Raw genomic sequence first — 23,938 nt, forward strand, 5'->3', positions numbered from 1 at the left:
TTCCAGCCCCCCGCAGAGGCGCGGCCCGAGGGGGCGGGCCGCCGGGCGGAAGTGCCGAAGCCGGCGGAGGGCGGCGGGGGCCGCCTGGGGCGGGTGCGGGCTGGCGGCGAGGCGTAAGATGCTGAAGCTGGCCGCGGGCCTGCTGCTGGCGGCCGCCGCGGCGCTGCTGCTGAACTGGTACTCGCCGGCAGCTTCTTCGGCGCCGGCGGGTCTGCGCCGCCGGCGGGCCCCCAGGCCTGCCCCCGGGGCGGAAGCCGCCAACCTGCTGTGGGCGGTGCAGGTGAGCGGGGCCCCGCTGAGGGGGTCCGCCGCGGTGGCGGGGGTCGTACGGGGTCTGGCGCTGGGGCCGAGGGAGGCTCTGCGCGTTTTCTCTGTAAGCGCTCCCCAGTGCTGTCCGTGAGGAGCGGCAGGTGTCGGGCCGCCGTGCCTAGGAGACGAAGTGCGAGAGGGGAGGGGTAGTTAAAGCTCCCCTAATTATTGCATTAATCTGTGTTGTATCAGTACCCCATCCTGTGTGATACCGGGCTCGGCCGCCCCTTTCCTCCTCCAAAGATGAGGAAACTTAGGTGACAGAAAAAATCCCCCCGATGTTTTTTAGCGTCGGAAGTACTAGGCCGGCACGAGAGCGGTACAGCTCGGCTTTCGTGCCCGCGGCCTTGTCTCCAGGCTGAACCCGGAGCACCTCTGAGCGGTGCTGGCCGTGTGCCGGCCCGGCCGGCTCCTGACGCCGCAGCGCTCCCTGCTCGCTCCCCGCGCGCTGTTCGCCTACGTGCCGGGTGGCTGCAGCGTTCTTGTTAACAAATGGGCTCCTGCTATTCCGCTCTTGTTCCGAAACACTTTCTATGTTAGCTGCAGGCAATGCTCTTAGCGTGCGGTCCAACATGCTATGAGTCCTATTGTTCTCTCCGATTGCTGTGTATTTTCTAAGCCAGTTTTTCCAGTGTTTTTTTTCCTTCTGTGACTTAATACATTGTCACTGCAGAACAGTTTTCAAAATGCGATATTTTGTTTGAATTAACGTAGGTAACATCCTTATCTGGAGGTTTTAATCTCAGAGCCATCCACAACAGTATGTAGCTCCAAAGCTATGCTGGCGAGCAGCACGCACAGCTCCATACTCCTCTTTGGTTGTGTTACTTCCAGTGGAGTTCTCCCAAGGATAGGTCACGGCACAGCTAATTTGAGGCTTGGCTTTACTTTCGTGTGGTTATGTTCTCTTTCAGATGTGCCCTTTAACGGCAACTTTATCATTGACCTAACTGGGAAATGAATCAAGTGCTAAATCCAGCGTTGTGCCAGATGATGTTATGGGAAACGGGCTGCAAGCTCCCTGGTGACTCCCCATGTTTAACCTGGGTCACTGGATCAAGCTTGGGAGGTTCTGCTCCTCCCTCAGCAGCTTCTGCAATGTTTTTCCTCTTACCCACAGGACCATCTCCTGTGAAACCAAACTAAATTATGATCTCTCTACTACAGTCATCTATTAAGGGTTTTTTCAACTTTCTTATAGTAAAACTTATAAACTTAGTACCCAGTGGGCTTTCAAATTCAATGTTTTCCCAAGAAGGTTGTGGATGCCCTGTTACTGGATGTATTCAAAGCCAGGCTGGATGTGGCTCTGGGCAGCCTGGTCTGGTGGCTGGCAACCCTGCCCATGGCAGGGGGGCTGAAACTAGATAATCTTTGAGGTGCTTTTCAACCCAGGCTGTTCTATGATTGTATGGTTTGACAAGATTACTGTTTGGATTTTTTTTCCTGTTTCTTTCAGCTTGTATATCCTGTTTCTATAAGCCTTGTAATACTCCCTTCTTAATGCCCACCTTTCTTAAACAACCACTTCTCTAGGTTAGGGATGTGGATAGTGATTTCTCCTCACTCCTAAGGCTCTTCCAACCCATTTTCATAAAAGCCTCTTCCTGTGTCTCGGTGGGAAGGCTTGCTTTCTAGATCCATCAGGTGGAGGCAGAAAAGTAATGTGGCAGGTGGACTTGTATTTCCTTTTGTGAAAATGATTTCCCGATTTGCTAAGAGCATTACAAACATTTCCCCTTGCCTGCTCATTTCCACTTCTTTGTAACTCCCATCACCTTCATACTTTGTGGTTTTTAATAATAACAAAGTTAGTTTCAGTTCTGCAGAAGTGTTGGGATGCTGCAGCTCTTGGAACTTAAAAGAAGAGCCTTTTTTAAATCTTAAGCTAGTATTGTAGGGAAAAGGAATGGGAAGATCCTTCTAGAAAATCAGGCCTCTTGACAACTGTCTGCTTATCATATTTGAGATCTACATTTTCTGTTGTTATTTGTAGAACAGGAGAAAGGTTTTTTATAAGACCTTTTGCTCAAGAATCTGGAGACAGCATTGATAGAAGTTTGCATATTCTCCGTTAGAATGCTGAGATAAGTAAGTTGCAAATCTACAGACTTAGGAGAAGATATAAGATGCTGTAGCATTATCAGTGATTAAAGTAGGTTTGATGCATTGAGGTAGTGCAGTGGAATTGGCAAGGCACAGCCTGAACCAGTGGCTAAGCACCAGGTGAGAAGGTGTGGCTAATGCAGGGAGCTCAGGTGTGAGCAGTGCACCTGAGTGATTGGAAGGGGTGGAGTATGGATCCACCCCTCCTCAGCCTCATTTAAGGGTTAGCAGCCAAGAAAGCTTGTCTTCTTTTTGAGATTGCATGTCTTTTAAGCTCATGGTTGTTGGAGGTGGTGAGCTAATTTTCCTTTTCTATTAACTTGTGTTGCTCTGTAGTGCCTGTGTCCCATTTAAAGGCACTGTTGTCATTGCCTTCTTTTGGTATGTTTTTTCTTTTTGTAGTTTTACTATGCTCTTCAGTTCACTTACAGCTTTATGAATAGCTTTATGAATGTCTCTGTGAACTTGAAGTTTTCCTAGACTAAACTAAGAGAAACTGTTTGCAAGTACGTTAAAATGACAAACTAGAAGGTAAGGCATTTTATTTCTGAGGTGTTTGCCTGCGTTTCTTAAAGAGCAAAAAGAGACACACTTATTCAGTAAAACGTGGAAGTTCATGTTTTTTTTTCAGTTAAAGATAGCATAGAATCATAGAAGTTGGAAAAGGCTTCCAAGGTCATCTAGTCCAACCATCAGCCTGTATGCTCAGATAGCTATGAGCACATGCTCACTAATCTCTGTGTGTGAAATATTCTTTACCTAAGTTGAGGAGGGTAAAGTATTGATTTGGCTGAGGTGGGATGATTTGAAAGCATTCACTCAAGATGTGGTTGGACAGATCTGGAAAGCCACTATGTTTAATAAATAACTATCCACATATTCTTCTTGTTCTGAATTCCCTTCCTTCCCAATCCCCCTCTAAGGCTCAATATGCCTTTATTGTTGTGAAGGTTTTGACTGATTAGTTCAGAGATAAACAATGTATTATTTCATGGCTGTGTACAAGCAGTTTCCTCATTTCTTGGTAACCTTTACATTCACGAAGGTACGTAGAATGGGATGTAAATGGACTCATCAGATTCCCATTAAAGTAAATAGGGAGAATATTAGAAATCCTTCTGCCCAGCTATTGGAGATCTTGTATCAGGTATGAAATGGCTTCTTAGTGTGCTTCATGTCCTAAGCTGATTTTAACCTATTCTTGCTTTGCAGAACTGTTTAAGTCTCTCTTGCAGAAGGATCACTGTATTGCAGCAGAAACTTGCAGAATCTGGAAGTCAAGCAGCTGCTTACAGCTATCAAAACTTACTGTAGATAGCTGTGTATTTCCCCATACTGTTGTATGCCCTTAATTAAGGAGACTTGATGTATATGTGATTTTAGGGGCTACAGGGGTAACACTGTGGTATGTTTGTTCTGCTCTTGTTTTTTCCTAGTCATCTGTTTCTGTACTTACTTGCATCCTTGGTACAGGTATGAATCAATGTGACTGCCCTTGTGCTGCACTCTAGCACATTTGGCTTTGCAGAACAACTTGTTTGGGACAGCATTTCATTGTTCTCTTTTGCAGGTGTCAGATATCCATATAAGCAGATTTCAGGATCCCACACGAGCTTCTGACTTGGAAAAATTCTGCTCTGAAACAATCAATGTAATTCAACCAGCATTTGTTCTCGCAACAGGTAAGCAATTCAGAAGTATGGATTTCCTGTTGAATGTGCTGTCAAATAAAGAGCAAATAAGCAAAACTCTAGAATTTCAGAAGAGGGCCTTAAAACTTAAAGGCTTATTGAGCTGTGGAAGTAGAATTGCAGGTGAAAATAGATTGCTAGAAGTAGAAGAGGCCAACTTCTGAACTTAATTATTATTTTTTGCTTAATATCTTGAATTTGATGGGAATTCAGCATATTATGTGTAAGTAAGACATAATGCTGTAATGTAGCTATTATTTTTTTCCCTTATTTATCACTATGCATTAGTTGTGATTGGTAGTCACCTTTTCTTGTAGAGGTTGTTTCATTCTTTGTGTGTGAAGCTGCAGGAGAGAGCAGAGTCTCAGAAAGAAAGTAGGAGTTAATTCCTCCCTCAATTATTCTGCACTAGAACAGTCCCTGTTTATTTGTATGAAATTCTGCTGTCATCTAATGTAAGTTTTTTTTTTGTTGCTGGTTTCTGTTTGAACTTATTATATGCCAGGACAGGTAAAATAAGTCTTGCCATTCAATTTGATATCTTAATTCTACTGTTGGAATGGAGTAAGTTTTAGCAAGCAAATTGAAAGGATTTTGAACCCTTACTGTAGATGTGGTTTCGTGCTAATTCTCCATTTCTGTCTCCATTTCTGACAGTTGCTTATCTGCTATTTGCTTTTTAAGTTCAGCTCAGCAATACTTAGCATTCATCTTTTTACTAACACTGCAGGAAAGTCTTAGCATACAAATGAAAATGAGAATAATTTGAACTTCAGTTAGAGCTTAAGGAAATACTGAAGGTGTAAAGTCAAATGAAGTCTCTGTGACTGGAATTATCAAGGATAAAGAATGCAGAGCACTTAACTTAGCCTGGCATTAGTAAAAGTGCCACAGTGACTCATTTGGTGTTTGATTAACTTTCTGCATCTGCAGTAGAAGGCATTTACCCTTATAGTAACCTCTTAGACCAGAAGTTGGGAACATCTACATTATACCCAGGTGGCCTGCTGCCACTTCCACTAGGAAGCTTGGATTGCATGCTTGCCTATTTTGTGTTTGTATGAAGTATTTGTAACTGTATGGATCTAGTTAGATCTCACCTTTGTACATTTGCAGGTGATTTGACAGATGCAAAGACAAGAGATAAATTGGGATCTGAGCAGGTAGAAGAAGAGTGGAAAACTTACCAATCGGTCCTGAAGCGATCAAGAGTCAGGGAAAAAACTAAGTGGATAGACATCAAAGGAAACCATGGTAAGAAGGTTTTCTCTGTGATGACAGAGATGATTTAAGTAAGTTAAAATATGAAGTGTTAGTAGTTACAAGCATATTAATGGTGGTTATAAGCCTGTAGAAAGGCTTGCCATCCAAGCACCTGTTCCACCAAGGGCATGTCTTGTTTACAGGCACTTACTGGAATTTTAGTAACAAGGAAGTAAGAGTCTTCATTTACTGCTTTGCAAGTCAAGTGGTGGAATGTATCTTCAGATGTTAATTTCCGGATGGTTGTTTTATATACCCCATCTTTTAATAGAAAAGCAAGCTGTAACCTTACTGTACTGAAGAAATGGTTTAAATTTGCTTTTCATAGGTATCTTCTAACTGGTTTATATTCTAAAAGTAGCACATGTTCATCAATAACCTTATAACAGCTGGCTTGTATAGCCTACTGGAAGGGCATAGCTAGAAGGCTTAGTACTTAGGTGGAGTGAGAAGTACATCCTGTGTTAGGCCCATAACACTCCCATTTTTCCTGGAAGACTTCTGCTAGCAGCCATAATGGAGAGGTGTGGGCTCCAGTACAAACATTCAGTTTGTAGTAGGACTGTGGTAGTGCAATGCAGTACAAATGTTCCCAGGTTGTTTGTTTTATTTATGCTAGTCTCTGATGCTATTGCTACTTTGTTTTCCCTAGGTTAGTTAGACCTTTATATAACACACTCAATCTGAAAAGCTGTAAAGCTTTGTGCTGAAACTGAAACTGTGTGGTTAGCTTTTAGCCTCTAAATTACAACTTGCATGTCTACAAAAATTTTGCCTTTGAATTGAAACTTGAATGAGAAGTTTTCATACTACTGGGTCAACTGCATGAAGTATATGATGATTTCTATGTACAATTGGACAATCTGCTTATCAATTGTGTATTTGTTATTTTTTTTAAATACAGCTTGCCACTGCTTGCTGAGACCATTTTATTTTTTAATTCTTGATGTTAAAATACAGACAAATAATCAATTTAATGTGAAAATGTATTCACTTTTTTTCCTCTCTCTTATAGATTCATTCAACATCCCACACCTGGATAGCATTCAGAATTACTACAGGTATTTCTATTTTCTACACAGACACCATTTTATTCAATAGTGGAATTGTTGAGCAATATTCTGTTTTCAGTTATCAGTTATGCTTTCTCCCTGACTGTTCTATAGCCCAGGATCACATTTGCCATTCCTATTCCTGGTTAGTTGTGTAGAATGGACTTGGAGTACAGAGAATTACTTGCTTAGACTTCTCATCTCTTAGCTCCATATGTTTTGTAATTGCACACATTGTAAATCTGCTGCGTCTGGGAAACATACTGTGCATTGTATTTCCTTAGCAATTTTGTGGCTTGTTTCTGTGAAACAAGTATTTTTGAAGAATCTTTTCTATTTGAAATAGATGGGGGGGGGGGGGGGGGAGGGGGAGAAAAAGCAACACAACACTTGTTCTTTCTGCATGCTCATTTTCTTGTCATATGGGTCTAAATTTTATCAGAACTATTTCTTCACACTTGAGTGATTTTTCTTTTTTAAAGAATAAAAGTAGAAATAGAGATGGGAGGGGGGGGAAGAAAAAGATGCTGGGTGGATGAGTCTTAAGGAACACACTGGAGTTCTAAATGGAAAGATTGGTCAGGAAGCTTTCACCTTTTCCATTGACTCCTTGGTTTGTACATTGTAAAGGTAGCTACAGCTGTTACTGATGTTCAGTCCCTCTTTTTTTCCCCTGCCCTTCACATTTGAACACAAAATATTGTCTCATAACTTCAGTGATGTTCTCAGCTCTGACTCTTAGAACTCGGGGAGGACTTAGAAATCTAATTTCTACTTAAATTCAAGCTCTTCTCGCAGTAAGAACAGAAAATTTGATAGCTCACCAATCTGCTTCAGTTCCTGCATCCAGGCAAGAGCAGATAATGTTTTCCCATGAATTCAGAGATGGTATCCAACAACAGCTTCATTTGCAGGAGAATGTGGAATTCAAATGTGGATTTACAGTGCGGGGCTGTAGGGATGGCACTAATGAGGCTTTCGCATGGCCCAGTTCAGTGCATGTCCCTGTATCTTTCTTTTTTACAGCAGTGTAGTATCTGTCTTCCACACTATTTAATTTATGGTTGCTATCAGAAATCCTGGTGAATTGTGTGAGAAGATGTAGCACTAGTAAATTTGTTGGAACATCCCTGAATTCTTGGTGCTGAAATTTGGCCTGGACAAGACAGTTGTTGGGGAAGGTGTATGGATCACCTGCTGAAGAAACAGGCCTCACAAAAGGGATTCAAAAGGATTAATAAAAAGTAAAGAACATTTTCATAAAATGTGCCACACTCAAAGGATATAGAAAGGTGATGGCAGGGTAAACAGAGTCTTGGGGAAGTTTTCTTTCATTTGCCACCATCAGTAAACACTCTAAAGGACAGCATCCTTTTTTTTTTCTTTTTTTTTTTTTGTCTGAGACACAGTGAATCCTTTGCATGATATCTGGTCAAATAATTCTTTGCTGCGCACCTCTGAGGCATTGCAGGCTGCAGGTACAAAAATATAGGCCAAGCAAACAGATAACAGAGTAAGACTTGATGTCAAATAGGTATTAATGTTAAGAAGGCAGCAGTTGTATTGAAATATACTATTTTTATACAAATGCATGAGACAAATGCATGAGTTCTTATTTTACATCCACGGTGTAAGCAGGGGATAATTCAACAGTTGCACATAGTTTAGGTGAGACTAGAGGCAGAAATCTAAGGATTGTGGTACTGATCTTCCAGGTTTAAAAGTTCATGATGTTCATAAAGATAACATTAATTTCAAAATACAAAGATTTTGAGAGAGCCTTTAAGGCACTGAAAGTATAGGATATATTCTGTTAAGTACAGGTTTTGCAATGCCATTGTTTTTTGTTGTTTTTTTTTTTCCAAAAGATTTTACTGCAGTAACAATATGGAGCTAGATCTAATGCACAAACTTTTGCATTTATCCTACATGTGTCATTTTTGTCATTGCTGCAGGCTTTCCTATTAACAGTGTTTTGATTTTATTATGACAGGAAGTACTCTGCCTGGCAGAAAGATGGCTCTTTCCATTATGTCCACACCACCTCATTTGGGAGCTATTCATTCATCTGCGTGGATGCCACACTGAGCCCAGGCCCAAAGAGACCCTATAATTTCTTTGGGATTTTAAATAAGGTATTTTAGAAGTGCTAGCGTTTCATTTTGCTGTCTATTTTAAGGTGTATTAATCTGGGGGTGTCTTTCCTTTTTTTTTTTTATAATCAAGAATCACCTGGAAGATTTATGCTCATCAAAAAGAGTCTCTACATTTCTAAGTTCATGTGTGTGTAATTTGTATGTTTGCTGTTTTTGAGATAACTCTTCTGACTTATTGCATACAGTTACTATATTTTGGCAAATGTGTCGTATTCTGTCTTTGGTAACAGCCTCAAAGACAAGTAACATGTTCTTCTAATCTTATCCAAAGGAGACCCAACATTTCATTAAATGTTTTTTAAATCACTTGATGCTGCTTAGATGAAAGATGATGTAGGAGTGCTAGGTATAGTACCCTTCTCATTGTTTCCTGTAATCCATGGGTAGCTTTGCATACAAATTCTTAAGGAGTAAAGTAATGCAGCTCCTGTCTGGGCTGCAGTAAGGAGAGAACTTTCTTGGTAATTACCCAGCACCAGGAGTATGAAGTGCCTCACTTGCAGATTTTTGCATAAATCTTAAGGTAAAGAAAAAAGGTAGCCGTGGGTCACCAGGTACTTGTGACTGTTAGAAATCAATTCCCTGCCCAGAATTTAAAGAATAAATTGCAGTTGTATCAGTGCATAGCTTGGGTTTCTAATAGCTATCTTATGAGTTTAGTCTCTAAGAAAATTTCTACATAAAACAAATGAAATCTTAATTTCACTTAAATTAGTTACGCTAACTCAAAGGTATACTGAATCCATTTGTTTTTAATACAGGATCTATTTCTGTTTCCTGTGTCCATGCATTACAGCATTCATTTTTAGGTAGGAAGGAAAACAATATCCTGATTCTTCTTTTAGTCTAAAAGAGGCTTCGTGAAGTGGTGGAAGAGTGGATTTGTACTCTTTTTTTTTTTTTTTTTCCCTGCCTCCTGAGTTAAGTCTTATGCTGGTGTTGAGTCTCTCCAAACTGTAAGTGGTTGATGTCAAAAAGACAGTCAAAGAAGTGATAGAGAAGTTCAACTTGCTGTCTAAAGTGATAATTATGCTTAAAGTTAACAGCAGTGACAGAGTAGTAGTTCCAAGAGTCAGTGTTACAGTTCTTCCAGTGAAATGACTGAATCACATGGTGTGCTGTTCTGAGATCTGACATGGCTGTAAGAGGCTGTCAAGCAAGTCAGGAAATAATAAGAGTACAATTGCAGAGTAAATACATTGGTAAATCAACAGAAATGTTTCTTTAACTGTATAAACAAGCAGTAGAAAGGACAAATGTAACTTAACTACATCTATCCTTACAGTACACTCTTCCTCTGTTAAGTTGTAAGGACTTTAAGTATCTTGAATTCATGTTTTTTTTCCAACAGTGGAGTTTTATGATGTGTTCAGTAGTGCAGCCTGTTTATTCTAAAGCAACTGTGAACGTTCTCTGTAGACAAGAGATTAATTGCATTCTTCATTACTTCCTTTCTGCATTTCATTTGTTATTATTTCCAAAGAACTGAAATGGTAAATAGTTAAATAGTTGTTTTATTGGTTGGTTTGTTTAATGGTTTGCTTGTTTGTTTTTCCCCAAACACCTGTCCATTTCAGAATCAAATGCAAGAGCTCTCTGTGATGGCCACAGAAAGCCTCCGCAGCAATCATACTGTCTGGTTCGGCCATTATCCCACCTCAACAATCATATCCCCTGCCCCAGGGATACGAGCATTAATGAGGTAAGGCCTATTTGTCTTTTTTCCATGTGTGTCTTTGATCTGAAGTACACTTCTAGTCTGTCTTCACATACTCGTCTGTCACTTCACAGGTTTTCTGCAATGGCGTTTCCCTCCTATCCAAACAATCATAAATGTTATGTTTTCTTTATTAGTTCTGCCACAGCTTATTTATGTGGACATCTCCATACAATGGGTGGACTGATGCCAGCCTTGTATAGCCAACACCGTGGTGGCACTCTGGAACTGGAATTAGGAGACTGGAAGGATAACAGGAAGTAAGTAAACACTGTGTGAGAAAATTATTATATGGATCCTAAGTAGTTCTACCTTTTATGCTATTTAAAGAATTTGAGAGAAGCATTAGATCTGTCTGGTTATTACTATCAGTGTTTTTTGAAAAATGTCTATGAATCTTTTGATTCATTCTTGATATTTGAAAACTAAAAAGATGGCATCTGAATGTCTATGTAATGTCTGTTTAATATTCTAAGTAAGAAAACATTGTAATGAAATTCAGCATCAGTACTTTAAGATCCATGCTCTGGGCCAGCTGTAGGAATTCTAGAAATAAAACACCTACCTGTGCTGTTACCTTACCAGCATGTCAAAAAGCAGCTGTACAGTTAATACAGCAGTCAGTTAACATATGATTGTGTACAAAAGAGAAGAAGCAGAAACTATGTCCAACAAGTTCTGTGTAGGAACTTGGGAAGCATGTGTGTCACCTGGACATGCAATAGTTGTGTCAACAAAGTTATCTTTCTTTCATCTTAGGTACCGGATCCTTGCATTTGATCATGACCTCTTTAGTTTTGTGGATCTCACTTTTGAAGAATGGCCAGCAGTTCTCATCACCAATCCCAAATCCTCCCTTTACAGCAGTTCTTTTCATGAACCACTAGTGAAAATTCTTTACTCCACTCATATCAGGTACCCTATAATAATCTCTTGATTTTGAGTGTTTGACAATGTTTTAATAGGTGAGGTATTTCATGGTATATATGTGTATTTATGTAACATGTGCCTTAAAAAAAAGTCTCTGTTCTGAGAGATTGTTGCCGAGTGCTCACTTTGTGTAATTTAAGCAGAGTTTACAGCACTATTCTATCCTATATACTAGTTCTTACTTGTTTTGCATATGCAGTTATTTCTACCAAAGCCAAGTCCATCTTTTTTTGTGTGACCAAAGCTGGTAGAGTTTAACACTTAATGCTGTGTTAATCCTGCACGTTCACATCATCTTCACTGACTTCAGGATTTTGTCTATTTTCTGTTTATTTTAAACATCTTAGCCTTTTCTTCTGTTCTCAGTTTTACAGCCCTGCTGTATTACAAATATTAAATGTTTAATATTACACATTGGATATGTGCTTCAGCTGATTTTTTTATGTTTTAAATTCCTCCATCTTTTCACTTCTGCCTTTTCTGTTTTTACTTTGTTTCAAAGTTTTATGCACTTTCAGTCATCTTAGATATGCTATTAGATCAATAAATACAAGTCTATTAAATATGCAGAGTTGCAATCAAAAGAAGCTTGTTGTACTTCTCAGTGTAGGAAGCTACTTTCCAGTTTCCTGTTTAGAATCTTATCTAAACATTTTAATGATCATATTAAACTTTTTTTTTTAATCAGCTCCGCAGCCCAATTTCCTGTTCTATTATTTTGCACAATACCACTTGGGATTTCCTTTGTTAGTTGTAAGAGAGCTCTGTATTATCATTTGCCTACAGATATTTTATCATTTTTGTTCCTAATTAATTCTTTTGAATTCTTCAGACTTACGTGACAAAGGGAAGTCTCTTAAAGGAGATGATGACAAATCTGCAACTCCTCTAATTAGATCTGTTTATTTTGTTGTTGATTCAATCCTTAGAATTCTGGCCTTCTCCCCTGCTGCCATTACTTCTGTCAAAGTCTATATAGATGGAGTTTACCTAGGGAATGCTCATCAGACATCTGGCCCTCTTTATGTGCTGAAGTGGAGCCCACAGAACTATAGTGAAGGGATCCATCAAATAGATGTGACTGTCCAGGTAAGACACCTTTTGGCATTCTTTGTGCTGAATCTTTATGTAGTCGTGTGTGCCATCAGCCTTCTGCATCACGTAACTAGAGGGGAAATACATGACAACTGACTTTTGATGTTTGTCTGAGTTACGTTTGCTAAATAGGAAAGCATAGACTACTGAGCACTAGAAGATCAATAAAGCATCTGGTTAAGTGTAAGGTTTCTTATTTTTCATGATAAATATTTAAAAAGGACAGAAAAGCAAGTCATTGTTCAGGAAAAAAAATTGCCTATTACTCAAAAGAAACTTTTGAACTTTACCCTTGTAAAGATGATTGGGATTGATTAGAGAAAATGCAGAGAAGCATGGTGTTCAGAGTGCAGAGCAACTGGGTCTGGAAAGTTTTGGAGGTGGGAATGCTGCCTTTCATTATTTGTCTTTTTACAACCTCTTGCAGGCTGACAGGGAATGTGATTTCTCTTTCCCAGAACATCAGTCTTAACTCACATTGGATTGCTGGGGGGAAAAAAATTTCTTATACAGTGCTTCTGTTTTGCGAACATATTTTATTTCTGACCCTTCAAGTGGCGAATCAGAGTAGGGAATTTAGCTTTGTCCTGCCCAGTAGAACCCAGCTGGGCATTCTTCTTCCCAGGACAAGGACTTATAAGGCTCCATAATTCCTCCCTGCCCACCCACCCCCCTCCAATGACTTTTCTGTACTGTCAGTGTTCCAACTCTTAGCTTGTTACTGATTTCTTTTTAGGGTGTGATTTTTTTTTTTTTTTTTTTTAGGGTTTTATAACTGATTTTTATTTTGACTACTGAAAACAAATGCACAAAACTGAAAAACATATGAAGATGGTTACACAGACCTGTATAGCAATATGGTGGTGTTTTTTGTGGAATTCCGCATTTTTTTGCAAATACGGAATGTTAAATAATCCAAATTCCTTTCCAGTTATCAATCACTATTACATCTGGTCACTGAATAGTTTGAGGAAAGAAGAGGGAAGCCTTAACTTCTATTAGATGTCTAGAGAAAACACAAATACTTGATTGCTGTACACTGTTTCTGGGGCTGTCTAAATGTTATGGTCTCAAGTGTCACAGTAAATATACTGAGTTCTTTAATATAAATAGCCAGTTCATCATGTCCTAGGAGATAAGATATCAATATTACATCAGTACAAATATCAAAGAATTCTGTCAAAAATACAGCAGAATTGGGAATAAGAATGCGCTACGGGATCATCAGGATACCTGTTACTTACAGTGTAACCAGCAAATATGCCAGGAACTAAGTACAACAGAACTTTCTATTTTTTTAAAGGCAGGCTATTCTCTAGAATTGAGTTTTCAAAAAGACAAGTGTTGGTGATAGTCAGTAAATAGTTGCTGTCTTCCATAAAACTGCTGAGTATCTCCTCCATGTGCAGGACTTTCAGATTTTAAATTAAAATCTCAAACTTAATGGAGTTGTAAAATTGTCAGTAAATAATATTCTGTAGGTAGAAGTGTTTTGATATAGCAGCATGCAACTAACCGTTAGCTTTTCAGAAATGCTGAAGGGATCAACTTGCTACTTTAACATGATTTTTTTTTTTTGTCATTTATGTGTAATATGTTACATTAGCACTATTTATTAGTACATAATTGGTTTCTTATTTTATTTCAATCTAGGATGCTTCTGGAAGAATTATCACACAGGGTCATATATTCTCTATGGAAGAAAACCATCCTCTTAGATTTGGCTTTTGGCCATCTGTTATTCTTCTTACTGACCACTATGTTCTAGTAAGTGCTCTCAATGAAAACAGCTGTCATTCTGTGCTGGCCTCCCCATGGACTGCAGGATGCAGATCCTAATTCCCAGTAGACTTGAATGCACTTTGCTTTTTTTCAGATATAATTCCATTGGAACTTCACAGGCATTTCAATTTTCATTTCTCCAGGTGCATACTTCCAACATGAAGTTTGCATGAACTATTGCTGCACAAGTTGCCTTCCATGGCTTAGTCAAAATTATCTGTTTTGATATATATACATACATAACATATATATATATATGTGCTTGTTTTGTGTAACCAAGAAATTGAAAACAAGCTACTGGAGATATAAGAAAAAGGAAACATTGAATCAGAGAAAACTTCACTGTGATTTTTTTTTGTAATGTGTGTACTGGACAAAACAGTCTCCTCTCAGCTGCTGATGGGAGCTGTAGCAAGGAAGGCAAAATTCCCATTGACTTCAGTAAATTTCAGGTTATTATCCAGACATTACAACTCAGTACATAGAAAGAAGGCATGCAACAGTAGTTAAGGTGTATTTCTGGAAGAGCGCATTGATGTCCACATGGCTGCAAACAGTATAAATATTGGCTCAAAACAATTACATTAATTTTAATTAATAACCAGTATTCTTCAGTGTCTTGAACTGCAATTCTATACAGGACAGTATGAAAAAAATTTTACATAAGAAGTGTATTGATGGACTATAAATACATGTGTTTTACAAACACCACTTTTGAAAGATTCAACAAGTATACTGCTGTCATACATCCAACTGAACTGAAGTCAGTAAAATGCAAGTGGATGTAAACATAATAAGTTTCTTAATCCATTGGTGCCATAATGCCAAAAAGCATTGCATACCTGTTTCAATCAGAAATGTGTATTTCTATCAGTGTCTAAAAGGGATACACAAAGGCTGTTAATATTTCAGAGCTGGCATAGATTTAAAACTGTTTATTTTCAGGCTCGTACGCTCTTTGGACTGATTGTGCTGACTCAGATTGCCTTGCTGGTTGTTTTCAGATACCTCCAAAAACCAGCACTCAAAGGTATGAACCAATGTTTATGTTCGTTTTTTTTTTTGCTTTTTTTTAAATGCAGATCTTATTTTGCCTAAACTTATTTATTGTTTACTGTTTTGCATGTTAACAGTATGTAAATAATATTTATTCTCCATTGTTTTGCATTTAGCACTGTGCATTTTGATTGGGTTCTCAAAAGCTCTTGCTTTTTAAGAGGGCCCAGAAAATCTCCAGTACATCAAATGAAGTCAGTTGAGAGCTTAAAAACTCAATCAGGTATCTTCATTTGAGGGGGGGGAAAAAAAAAATCAATTAATTGAAGTCTAAAGGCTACATCTTAATTTTTTCACTGAGAAAATCTGATGCATAGGGAGAGGAATATTTTGCATCAGTCCTGTGGAGGTGTATTCATTTCACTACAGCTAGTGCACAGTTCTGTCTTTATTGCTGTCACCAGAGTGGAGGAACAGATTTCCTGCTACAATAATTTTTGTTGATCTTTGCAAACAATATGTACAGGCTTGTGTCTTTATCAGGATAATAATATCAGTTCTTGTAACTTGATATCTTGTTCATAATAAATCTGGCAATTGAAAATACTTTGAGCTTGGAGGTGTTTATCCTTCACACAATTGTTTGAACCACACCTTACTAATGAGATTATTTTAGAAGCCACCTCCTTTCCGATTCATGTCAGTTTATGTTCCTTCCTTTACACCCATAATCACCTAGCACTGTGAGGCAACTGCAGCAACCTATTACTTAGAAAGAGAAAAGATTTGCAGTTAATTCGAGGGAATCCAGCAGTTAAAGTAGAAAGAGCTAGTGCTTCATGATCAGCTAGGCCCCTGTAGACAACAAGTGTTTCACAGAGCAGTGAACAAATTTTAGAGCTCTCGATTTCCAAAGTTCAAGCTTGCCTCTGGGAGTTAGTGCTTTGTGAGAAGGGCAGCCATGTACAAGCCTGATTTCTAGAAGCTAACTTCATTTGGAAGGATCTCAGAATATGAATTAACCGCTGCAGTTAAAAGAAGAAATGAAGAGTAGTTGCTTTTTCTTGCTAGTGTGACATGCTTGTCAGAATGCTGTTGCTTTAACATTTAATTTTAATTAGTTTTATATGAGTTGCTATTAGACTTCATCAAGCAAAGCTGATCAAAGAATATCCTGTAAGCCTAGTCCTTCATGACCTGCACAGTTACTGTTTGAAATTATTTTCATTTAATATGAACTTTCTCCATGTTTTTCATTCTAGCTGACTTCATTTTCTGGGTATAGAATGGTCACTGAGTTTTATTTGCACACAGTAAGTGCATTTGTTTAGAATGGTAGTCTTTTTCTGCTGTTATTAGCATTGCTCTATTTTTAGTTTCTTATTCTTATCACATTTTAGAAATGCATTACCTTTCATTTGCTCTGTAGACATACCAAACATTTTTATATTTCTTAATTAACTGAATGAGTAATGTACAAACTTCTTTCAGAAAGATGTGTATGCACGTTACAGCCTGAATCACATTTATTTTTCTGAAATGTTGCCTCTATTTAGAAAAGCCAGGACTCCTGGGTCTGACCTCATTTTCCCTTCACGTCTTCAGTAAAATAAATGCCTTCTATTATTCAGTTCTGGTTCTGAATTTATACACTGTTCTGGGTAAGTAACCTGGAGGGCATAAGTTACTCTTTGAAATTACACATCAGATTTTGTTGAAAAATTGGATTTCAGAGATCTTGGACAATGGAGGAAAAGATATTAAATTGTGAAATTAATGTGGAACTTTAAAAGTTGGAAGTCTAAGGAGAATAAAGGTTTATGATGAAGAGCTGGACTTAAAACATCCTCAAATAGATTTAGCAAATTACATTTTGAAAGCAAAATGAATATTTTCATGTTTAATTTGGGTTTCACTTATTCTTTGAGTAAGATCTGTGCCTTAGCATAAAACAAGCACAGAGTGTGCATCTCACATGACAAATCACTAAGATGTGTCAGCTCTGCTATTAAGGATTTTAGCTTTTCTCTTAAAATGTTTCTAAAATAGCTACTGTTGTGGAAGTAAGTGGTGTAAGATATGCATTTTGACTTGTCAACAATTCCAGCTTGGCTCAGTTTATAACTGTCTCTAAATTTTACTAGTTTAGCAATTCTGTGGTGGGGTTAGCACTTGAAAGGATCTATTTTTTCATCCCTCTCATTAGGGAAATGTTACCTATGTTGTCACAAATTCTCACTGAGATTAAAGCAACTTAAAAATATTTTAATTGCATACTGCAGCTCATTGATGGACCATAGCAAAAGGTTAGGATTCATTCACATCAGGAGTGTTCATCAGATTGCTGTTTGTTAAACATGAAACATGTTTAATACTACAAACAAACAGTAATCATTGTACCCAGTCAAGCATTTTGATCTAAGAATTAGTGAAAGAGTTACAGCACCACCAGATACAATATAGAAGTATGTTGATTTTCTTTCAGGACCATGGTTTGTAGGCGAACTGATAGATGGCCAAGTGGGAGCCTGTTTTTCCTTTGGGGTGTTTGTTGGTGGTTCCTTCTTACGGGGTGGTCTCACATACGTGGTTGGAATTTTACAGGTATGTGTTTAGAGATGAACATTGACAAACTGCTCTCTTCTGAGAGTATTTTGTTGGGGTTTTTATATAATTTTATGAAGAAAGGAGTTTTGGGAGGATAAAGACGACTAGTAACCATGCTTGACTCTATGGCAAGCTTTCTAACCTTTCTTCAAACTTAAAAGATAGGACAGAAGGAAGTTGTGCATATATTCCTCACACTTCTCTTTTCTCCTGTTTGATGTTGTTTCAGACTCTGCCTCTAATCCTGACATCCAATCTCTACAAATTTGTTCTTCTCTCTGAATTTTTTTGTTTGTCCTTACAAATGAGTTGCAGTACTTAAGCAAAACAAATGTTCAGGGCAGCTGTTGCACACTGAACATTCTTCAGATCAGTAGGTGTCACTCTCCAAGTAGACCTGAGTCTGGTTTTCTCACTGGTTTGATCTGGCTGCCCTCTGCATTTCCTTAATCTGAAAGGCAGGGTGTACTTCCTCAGCATCAAAGTCTGAACGCCTCACTGTCCCTCCCTTGTGTCAGTGCTAACACTTGTTTTACACCATATTGGGTCACAGAGCTAAACTGGGACAAAGGCTTTCATTTTTTTGTTACACTAGTATTTTGCCAAGTCTAGCTCCCTCAACTAGATCCATAAAGAATCAGGTAAACATTAGTGCTGTGCACTGCAAGAGAGCAGGCAGGAATAGTTGGCCTGGGACTGAGGCTCAGGCAAGCCAACCTCTCTCAGCTGCAGTGTCTTGGAAGTGCAGCCTGAGCTTCTACCTTTGGGAATTGCAGTCAGTATTTGAAATGGGACAGTTTTGTGTGCTCTTATCTTTCCGTGCTTTGTGTCTTGCCCAGAGTATTTGGCTTGATCATTGTCTTTTTTCTACTTTTTTTTCCCAGATGTTGTTTTTCAATGTGCCCTTAATGGCCTATCTGTGCTGGTGCCTCTTCCTGCGGTGCAAAGGTCACAGTTTCTATTCTCATATCCATCATGTCCAACGCCTCTTGGTTGTGCTTATTCATCTGGCAATGGCACTCCTGCTGGCCTGGCAGGTCTATTCTTGCTATTTCTTGCAGCGAACCTATGGGACCTTGGCTTTTGTCCTCTCTCCCATGAGAACATGGTTGGTGGCCCTGACCTCATTTCTGATTTATAAAACCTGGACGTTTCAATCATCTGAGCTCAGAACTTACACAATAGAAATGAAAAACTGTCAGAGCTTCTGAAATGCAACACAATAGTTGAACTTCTTCAACTGAAGATGCAACCTACTGTTTTGTATTGCTGGAATTCTGTACAGACCAGCCATGAAGTGGTAAGATCTGATGCTGCACCTCCATTGCTGCATAGCTGTAGTAAATGTATAACGGTATGTATTATATATGTGTGTTGTATTATACGTATGCAGCATACTGTATAATGTTATACAATTATACATTAATACACTGTGCAGTAAATTGTGTAATCTGTAGTATGTTTTTTATGATACAAAGCAGAATGTCTCTATGGATCACCACTGGAAATGTTTACTTGTTGTAATTGAATGGAAAATATTTTTAATTCTTAAATTCTTGATTTTTGTAATGCTGGGAAAAATATGAATAGATCTGGATAACAAGCTCCAGGATTTGTGTGTAACTGCTGCTTATTTCAAGATCTGCGTGTATTTCTAGAGGATTAGACCAGATGTCCTTATAAACTAATACTTATTACAAAGGTTCTGTATGGCCTTCAATGTAAGAGTCCAATGCTTACATACACTTTTCAGTTCATAAAGGCCTATAGGAGTCCTTTATAGGCTGCTGGGTGTTTAAATATGTATTTGTGCATATGTTCACCTGAGCCATGGTCCTAATCTTATCCTGGGAGCACTAGTTAATGAATGTGCTCTTTCTCTAGAAGGAAATAGTTGTTTTCCACTGTTATGGTTGCTGATTTTCCCATAGTTGACTACTGAAAGGGCAGGGAATGATTGCCATTGGAATTCACAGTTGTAGTCAGCAGTTCATCTTTAAAGCAAGGAATGGTGACAATTGTCTTGGGTTGGAAGATCCAAAAGGAATCCTGTGGTTTAGTAGCTGTATCCTTACTAAGGGAGAGGAGTCAGGACTCTGTTTCTGGGTCTCAGTGCCACCGAGTGGCCTGGGAAACTCATTTTTGTTTTTCCTTGTCTAAAAATGATGGAGCAGTTGTATTTATGAAGAACTTAAGAAACTAGAGCCAAAAGAGCTGTCTTTACTAATTATGAATCTATTCTGCTTTTCTTCTTAACCCCACTGGGAGTTTTCTTCTCCAAAAGGCAAAACATGAAGTCCTTAATTCTAATAATGGTTCTTTGTTATACCTTAAAGTGATTGCTAAGCTTCCTGCCTCAGCTTCCTTATCTATAAAATAAGGACACTGGCCTGCTTCATAAGACTGTTGTGAGTGGAATGTTTAAGTAGTTTATGTAATTTTAGTAATTTATTTATGGTTTGTCAAGAAAAAGGAGGTATAACTTATGTCACCTTAGAAAAGACAGCAACTGTATTACAGAAATAAGAGAGTACAATAAACTAGAAGAAAATTCTACTTAAAACTAAGACTTGTTATCTCTAAAATGAGAGCCTTTCTACTCCTTAATTCCCATTCCACTGTGACTGACTATAGCAGAAAAAAGATATTAACAGCCCTCATTTGTGTAAATTAAATACCTTGTTAAGAGAATACTTAGCAGCTAATGACACTGTGATAAGCAATGTAAGTGTTTTGCAAAGCTGTTAAAAAAAAAAAAAGAAATCAAAGGCAGGGTTTAACATTTACTAGTGAGAAACAATAGTGGAAATGTAATGACAAATGTGGCATTTTACAATGTTGCTAGGAATGCAAGTACTTCTGATCAGAGAGCGTATGAACGGCAATAAAATGCTTCTTACAGCCTGTGGGAAGAACTTTTCTCTGAGAGGAGATGGACCTTTCTTGTCTGTCATCTGCCATCCTATTCTCTTAGATAATAATCAACTATACCTCTTGGTTCTTTTGGATGTTTCTTAGATAGATGGAATTATTTTAAGAACTTGTTCAAACAAGTCTTAGTGTGGCAAGGAAAGGTGTTTTATTTTCAGATGTGCCGTCCCTGGCTCTGAGGACCTCCCTAAAAATGGCATGCTGTTGACATGTGGTTGATGTGTGAATTACATATGTATGTGGGACTGATGTAATACATCCTAAGTGTGAGATGAGCAGGGCTACCCTTCTGTCCTGATCTCAGTGAAAAGTGTGGTGTGGAAACTGAGAATTCTACCCCATGCCAGAAAGACCCGTTCTAAGGTACACCTGTTACAGCTCTTTGTTGCTTCATAGAAAAGCAAAGCTGACCTTGTCTCATGGTAATTCGGATTTCTTTCTTTCCTTAGTCTCCTTTCCAATATTCTGGAACTTCAGCAGTAAAATGTTAACTTTGCTAGTTGAGCTATGCAACTTAACATGGGGAAACTCTATTTACCAATATTTGCTTGAAGATCTTTTTAAATTGTTCATCTCAGCAGAATGGAAGTTCTCAAAAGCACATAGGGAGATAAGTTCTAATTTAGCTGTCCTTATATGTATAAGTACATGGTTGCCCAATTTAACTGCAGATAACAAAAATCACAATGTATGTGATTTTCCCTTAAAATGAAACGTGTAGATATAGGTTCTATGAAATATAGCCTGGCTCTGGGAAAATAGCACCAGTCACTTAAGGAAACTAACAACTGAATGAAACTCAGACAAATATGGAGATGCTATTACAATAAATGTGGAAGCCACCCTATAAAAATATGCCTTTTCTCCTCTGTTGCTCTGTGATGCCCAAAAGATGCAAATCAACGTGGTGGACTAAAGTAAAACATTCTAGTGATAGCAGGATCTGTGTTGACCTAATTAATTGCCTGTTTGGGTCCTCTTTCAAAATTCAGCTCTTCTGCTCACTAACAGGATGAATTCCTCTTATATCAATTAGCATTATTTTAAAAAAGATGTCATAGTGTTGCATGGTTTTTCCAGTTCAGGGATGAGTTAAGCCTGGAAAGATTTTGTTTCTTTCTTAAAGTTTATAAATAAAGCAACTTTGGCACTTATTAATTCTAGCACGTGGTTCTTAAAATATTATGTGGCTGTTGGGGGTAACCATAGGAACCTAGATATCTTCTGAAGCCAAGAGGATCCTTTCCAAGCTGTTCAGTAAGAGGACAAGACATGAAGTGAGCAAAGCAAGTAGCAGATCATGGAATCAGACTGCTGGAATACACTGCGTATTGCCAGCAGGCATCCGTAACATCTGTGAGAAATCAGCCTTTCATTATTTAAACGCTTCTTTTAAAGTACTCAGCAGGTTTGGGTGCTTCTGTTGTTTTTGGTTTTCCTTTTTAGTCTGCATGGTGAAAATGACTTTAAAATACTTGATTCTTATCTGAAACTGAAAATAGATTTTCTTTTGTAAAGAAAAGTTCTGATAATGCTTTCAAATACTTTTTTTGTTATTATTAAAGCTTAAGTTTTATAAAAAGCATCTGTAACTTTCTCTTCATGAGATTGTTGGCTAACGAAAGAGGATTTTTCTTTGTGCTTTTCTCGTGCTTTCTGTGGCATATCGAAAAAGGCAAGGAAAAAGAAAAACCAACTGAACAAGAACAGTTCCAAGAGTTCAAGGAGGAAACCTGTTCTGCATCTGCTTGGGTAGCTGAGGTGGTAAGTGATGGCTACCTGGAGGGCAATGAAGTCAGCTGCAGGGACAGGCTGTTTTGGTTTGCAGTGTTCACTGCTGCCTGTGCAGCTTTCTAGTGGGATTGCTATTGCTGAGAAGCAGGGGAAGGGTTTGGGTAATGGGATGTAAAGGCAGTACCATTCCAGGGGTGAGAGCAGTGGTAGACAGCATTCTGCCTTTCTCCAGTCACTCAAGAACCAGGAGCAGGAAGTCCTACTGTGCTGGCAAGTATCCAAGCTTCTCCCCATCAGAGCCTGGTCCTTGGCCAAATTCCCAACCCAGGTTACAAGGAAAGCAAGCAAGGCACAGTGAGAGAGGCTCCACGTTGCAGAATAGGAGCTTAGGGAGGGTCTCTGAGGATGCTGTCAGAGCTACGGAGAAGCCAGTCTAAGAAAAGACAGGAGCAGGGACTGCCCTTGTTCACTGTTTTCCCTCAGTCTTCTATAAAATAACACCTCCCTATTCTTAGGTAAATGCTGCCCAGCTGCTTTGTACTTCATTCAGTACTGCTGGCTGCTCTCTTACCACCATTTCGTCTACAGTGAGTGCTGTACCTGACTCAATATAACTATCCAACATATCTTGCTAGTTGAAAAATTGTGTCCATGTGGCTAAACAGTCGACTCATTTTCCTTCGTGCTTTTTCCTGAAGTTTTCAGTTGTGTTTCACAAGTTATTCTTTAGGTCTGGAGTTAATTCCAGCTCTTGTTACCCTTGCAGGATAAGCCTTCTGCTTAGGAACTTTTATCCCTGGCAGTCTGCTTATGGACTGCATAGACATTTCCCACTTCCCTGCTGCAATACAGGAAAGTGTAAGACAAAAAAGCACAAATAGTCCTGCATCTGCTTTTACTATCAATGCATTAAAAAGGTATGAAGCTACTTGAAAGGTGTCTGCCTTCTATCACCACTTTGTCTGAAGTTGCTACTGTGAATGGCAACAGGAACCACCTCTATGGGGGCTGGTAAGCTCTTTTTCCAGGTATCTGATATTTTCCACTAAATCCTTGCACTAAACCATATGACCTAGTACTAATCTGTAGCCAACAGCAACTTTTCACAGTGCGTAAGGAAAAGAGATGAAAATGGGAGTGCGTGAAACAGGCAAAACATAAACAAGTGTAAGCTGGGCTCAAATTTTTTTCAGTGATATCTGTCCAATGTTGTTTAAATGTTACTAGTTGCAACAAGAAGTGCTTATTGATAAAGACTGCATAGCCAAACTTCCAGTACCACCTTCTGGTCACAAACTTGCTACTCTGCATTCATGTCTGCCCTTACTTAAGATCATCTGAACTACCATGCACTGCCCCTGCATGGCAAGGCTTCACGTGCAGATGCTGATCCTCTGCAGTCAGTGGTGGTGCTACATCCAGAGTGGCCTAGATTTTCCTTAGCAGCTATTTGTTACCTTCTGTTAAATGAGACCTCCCCTACAGTGCAAAATGTAGGATCACTTAAGAGACACACTATTACAATAAGAAATTAAGACAAGGTTGCAAAAAAAAAAGTAAAAAAAAAAA

General features: G+C 38.8%; 1 protein-coding gene across 1 annotated transcript; it reads left to right on the forward strand.

The window, feature by feature from the left end:
- The first annotated feature begins 105 nt into the window (after window positions 1-105).
- On the forward strand, window positions 106-21,789 carry TMEM62 (transmembrane protein 62). The gene is made up of 14 exons (XM_052696709.1): window positions 106-280; window positions 3,986-4,097; window positions 5,223-5,360; window positions 6,385-6,430; window positions 8,415-8,556; window positions 10,155-10,279; window positions 10,432-10,554; window positions 11,054-11,209; window positions 12,154-12,313; window positions 13,973-14,086; window positions 15,047-15,131; window positions 16,654-16,758; window positions 17,583-17,701; window positions 18,589-21,789. The coding sequence occupies exons 1-14, from the start codon at window positions 119-121 to the stop codon at window positions 18,913-18,915; spliced, it is 1,914 nt and encodes a 637-aa protein (XP_052552669.1). The 5' UTR covers window positions 106-118; the 3' UTR covers window positions 18,916-21,789.
- The last annotated feature ends 2,149 nt before the right edge of the window (window positions 21,790-23,938 follow it).

This window comes from Tympanuchus pallidicinctus, unplaced genomic scaffold, assembly GCF_026119805.1.
Source record: "Tympanuchus pallidicinctus isolate F22 unplaced genomic scaffold, pur_lepc_1.0 scaffold3, whole genome shotgun sequence".
In the NCBI taxonomy this organism is placed as follows: Eukaryota; Metazoa; Chordata; class Aves; order Galliformes; family Phasianidae; genus Tympanuchus; species Tympanuchus pallidicinctus.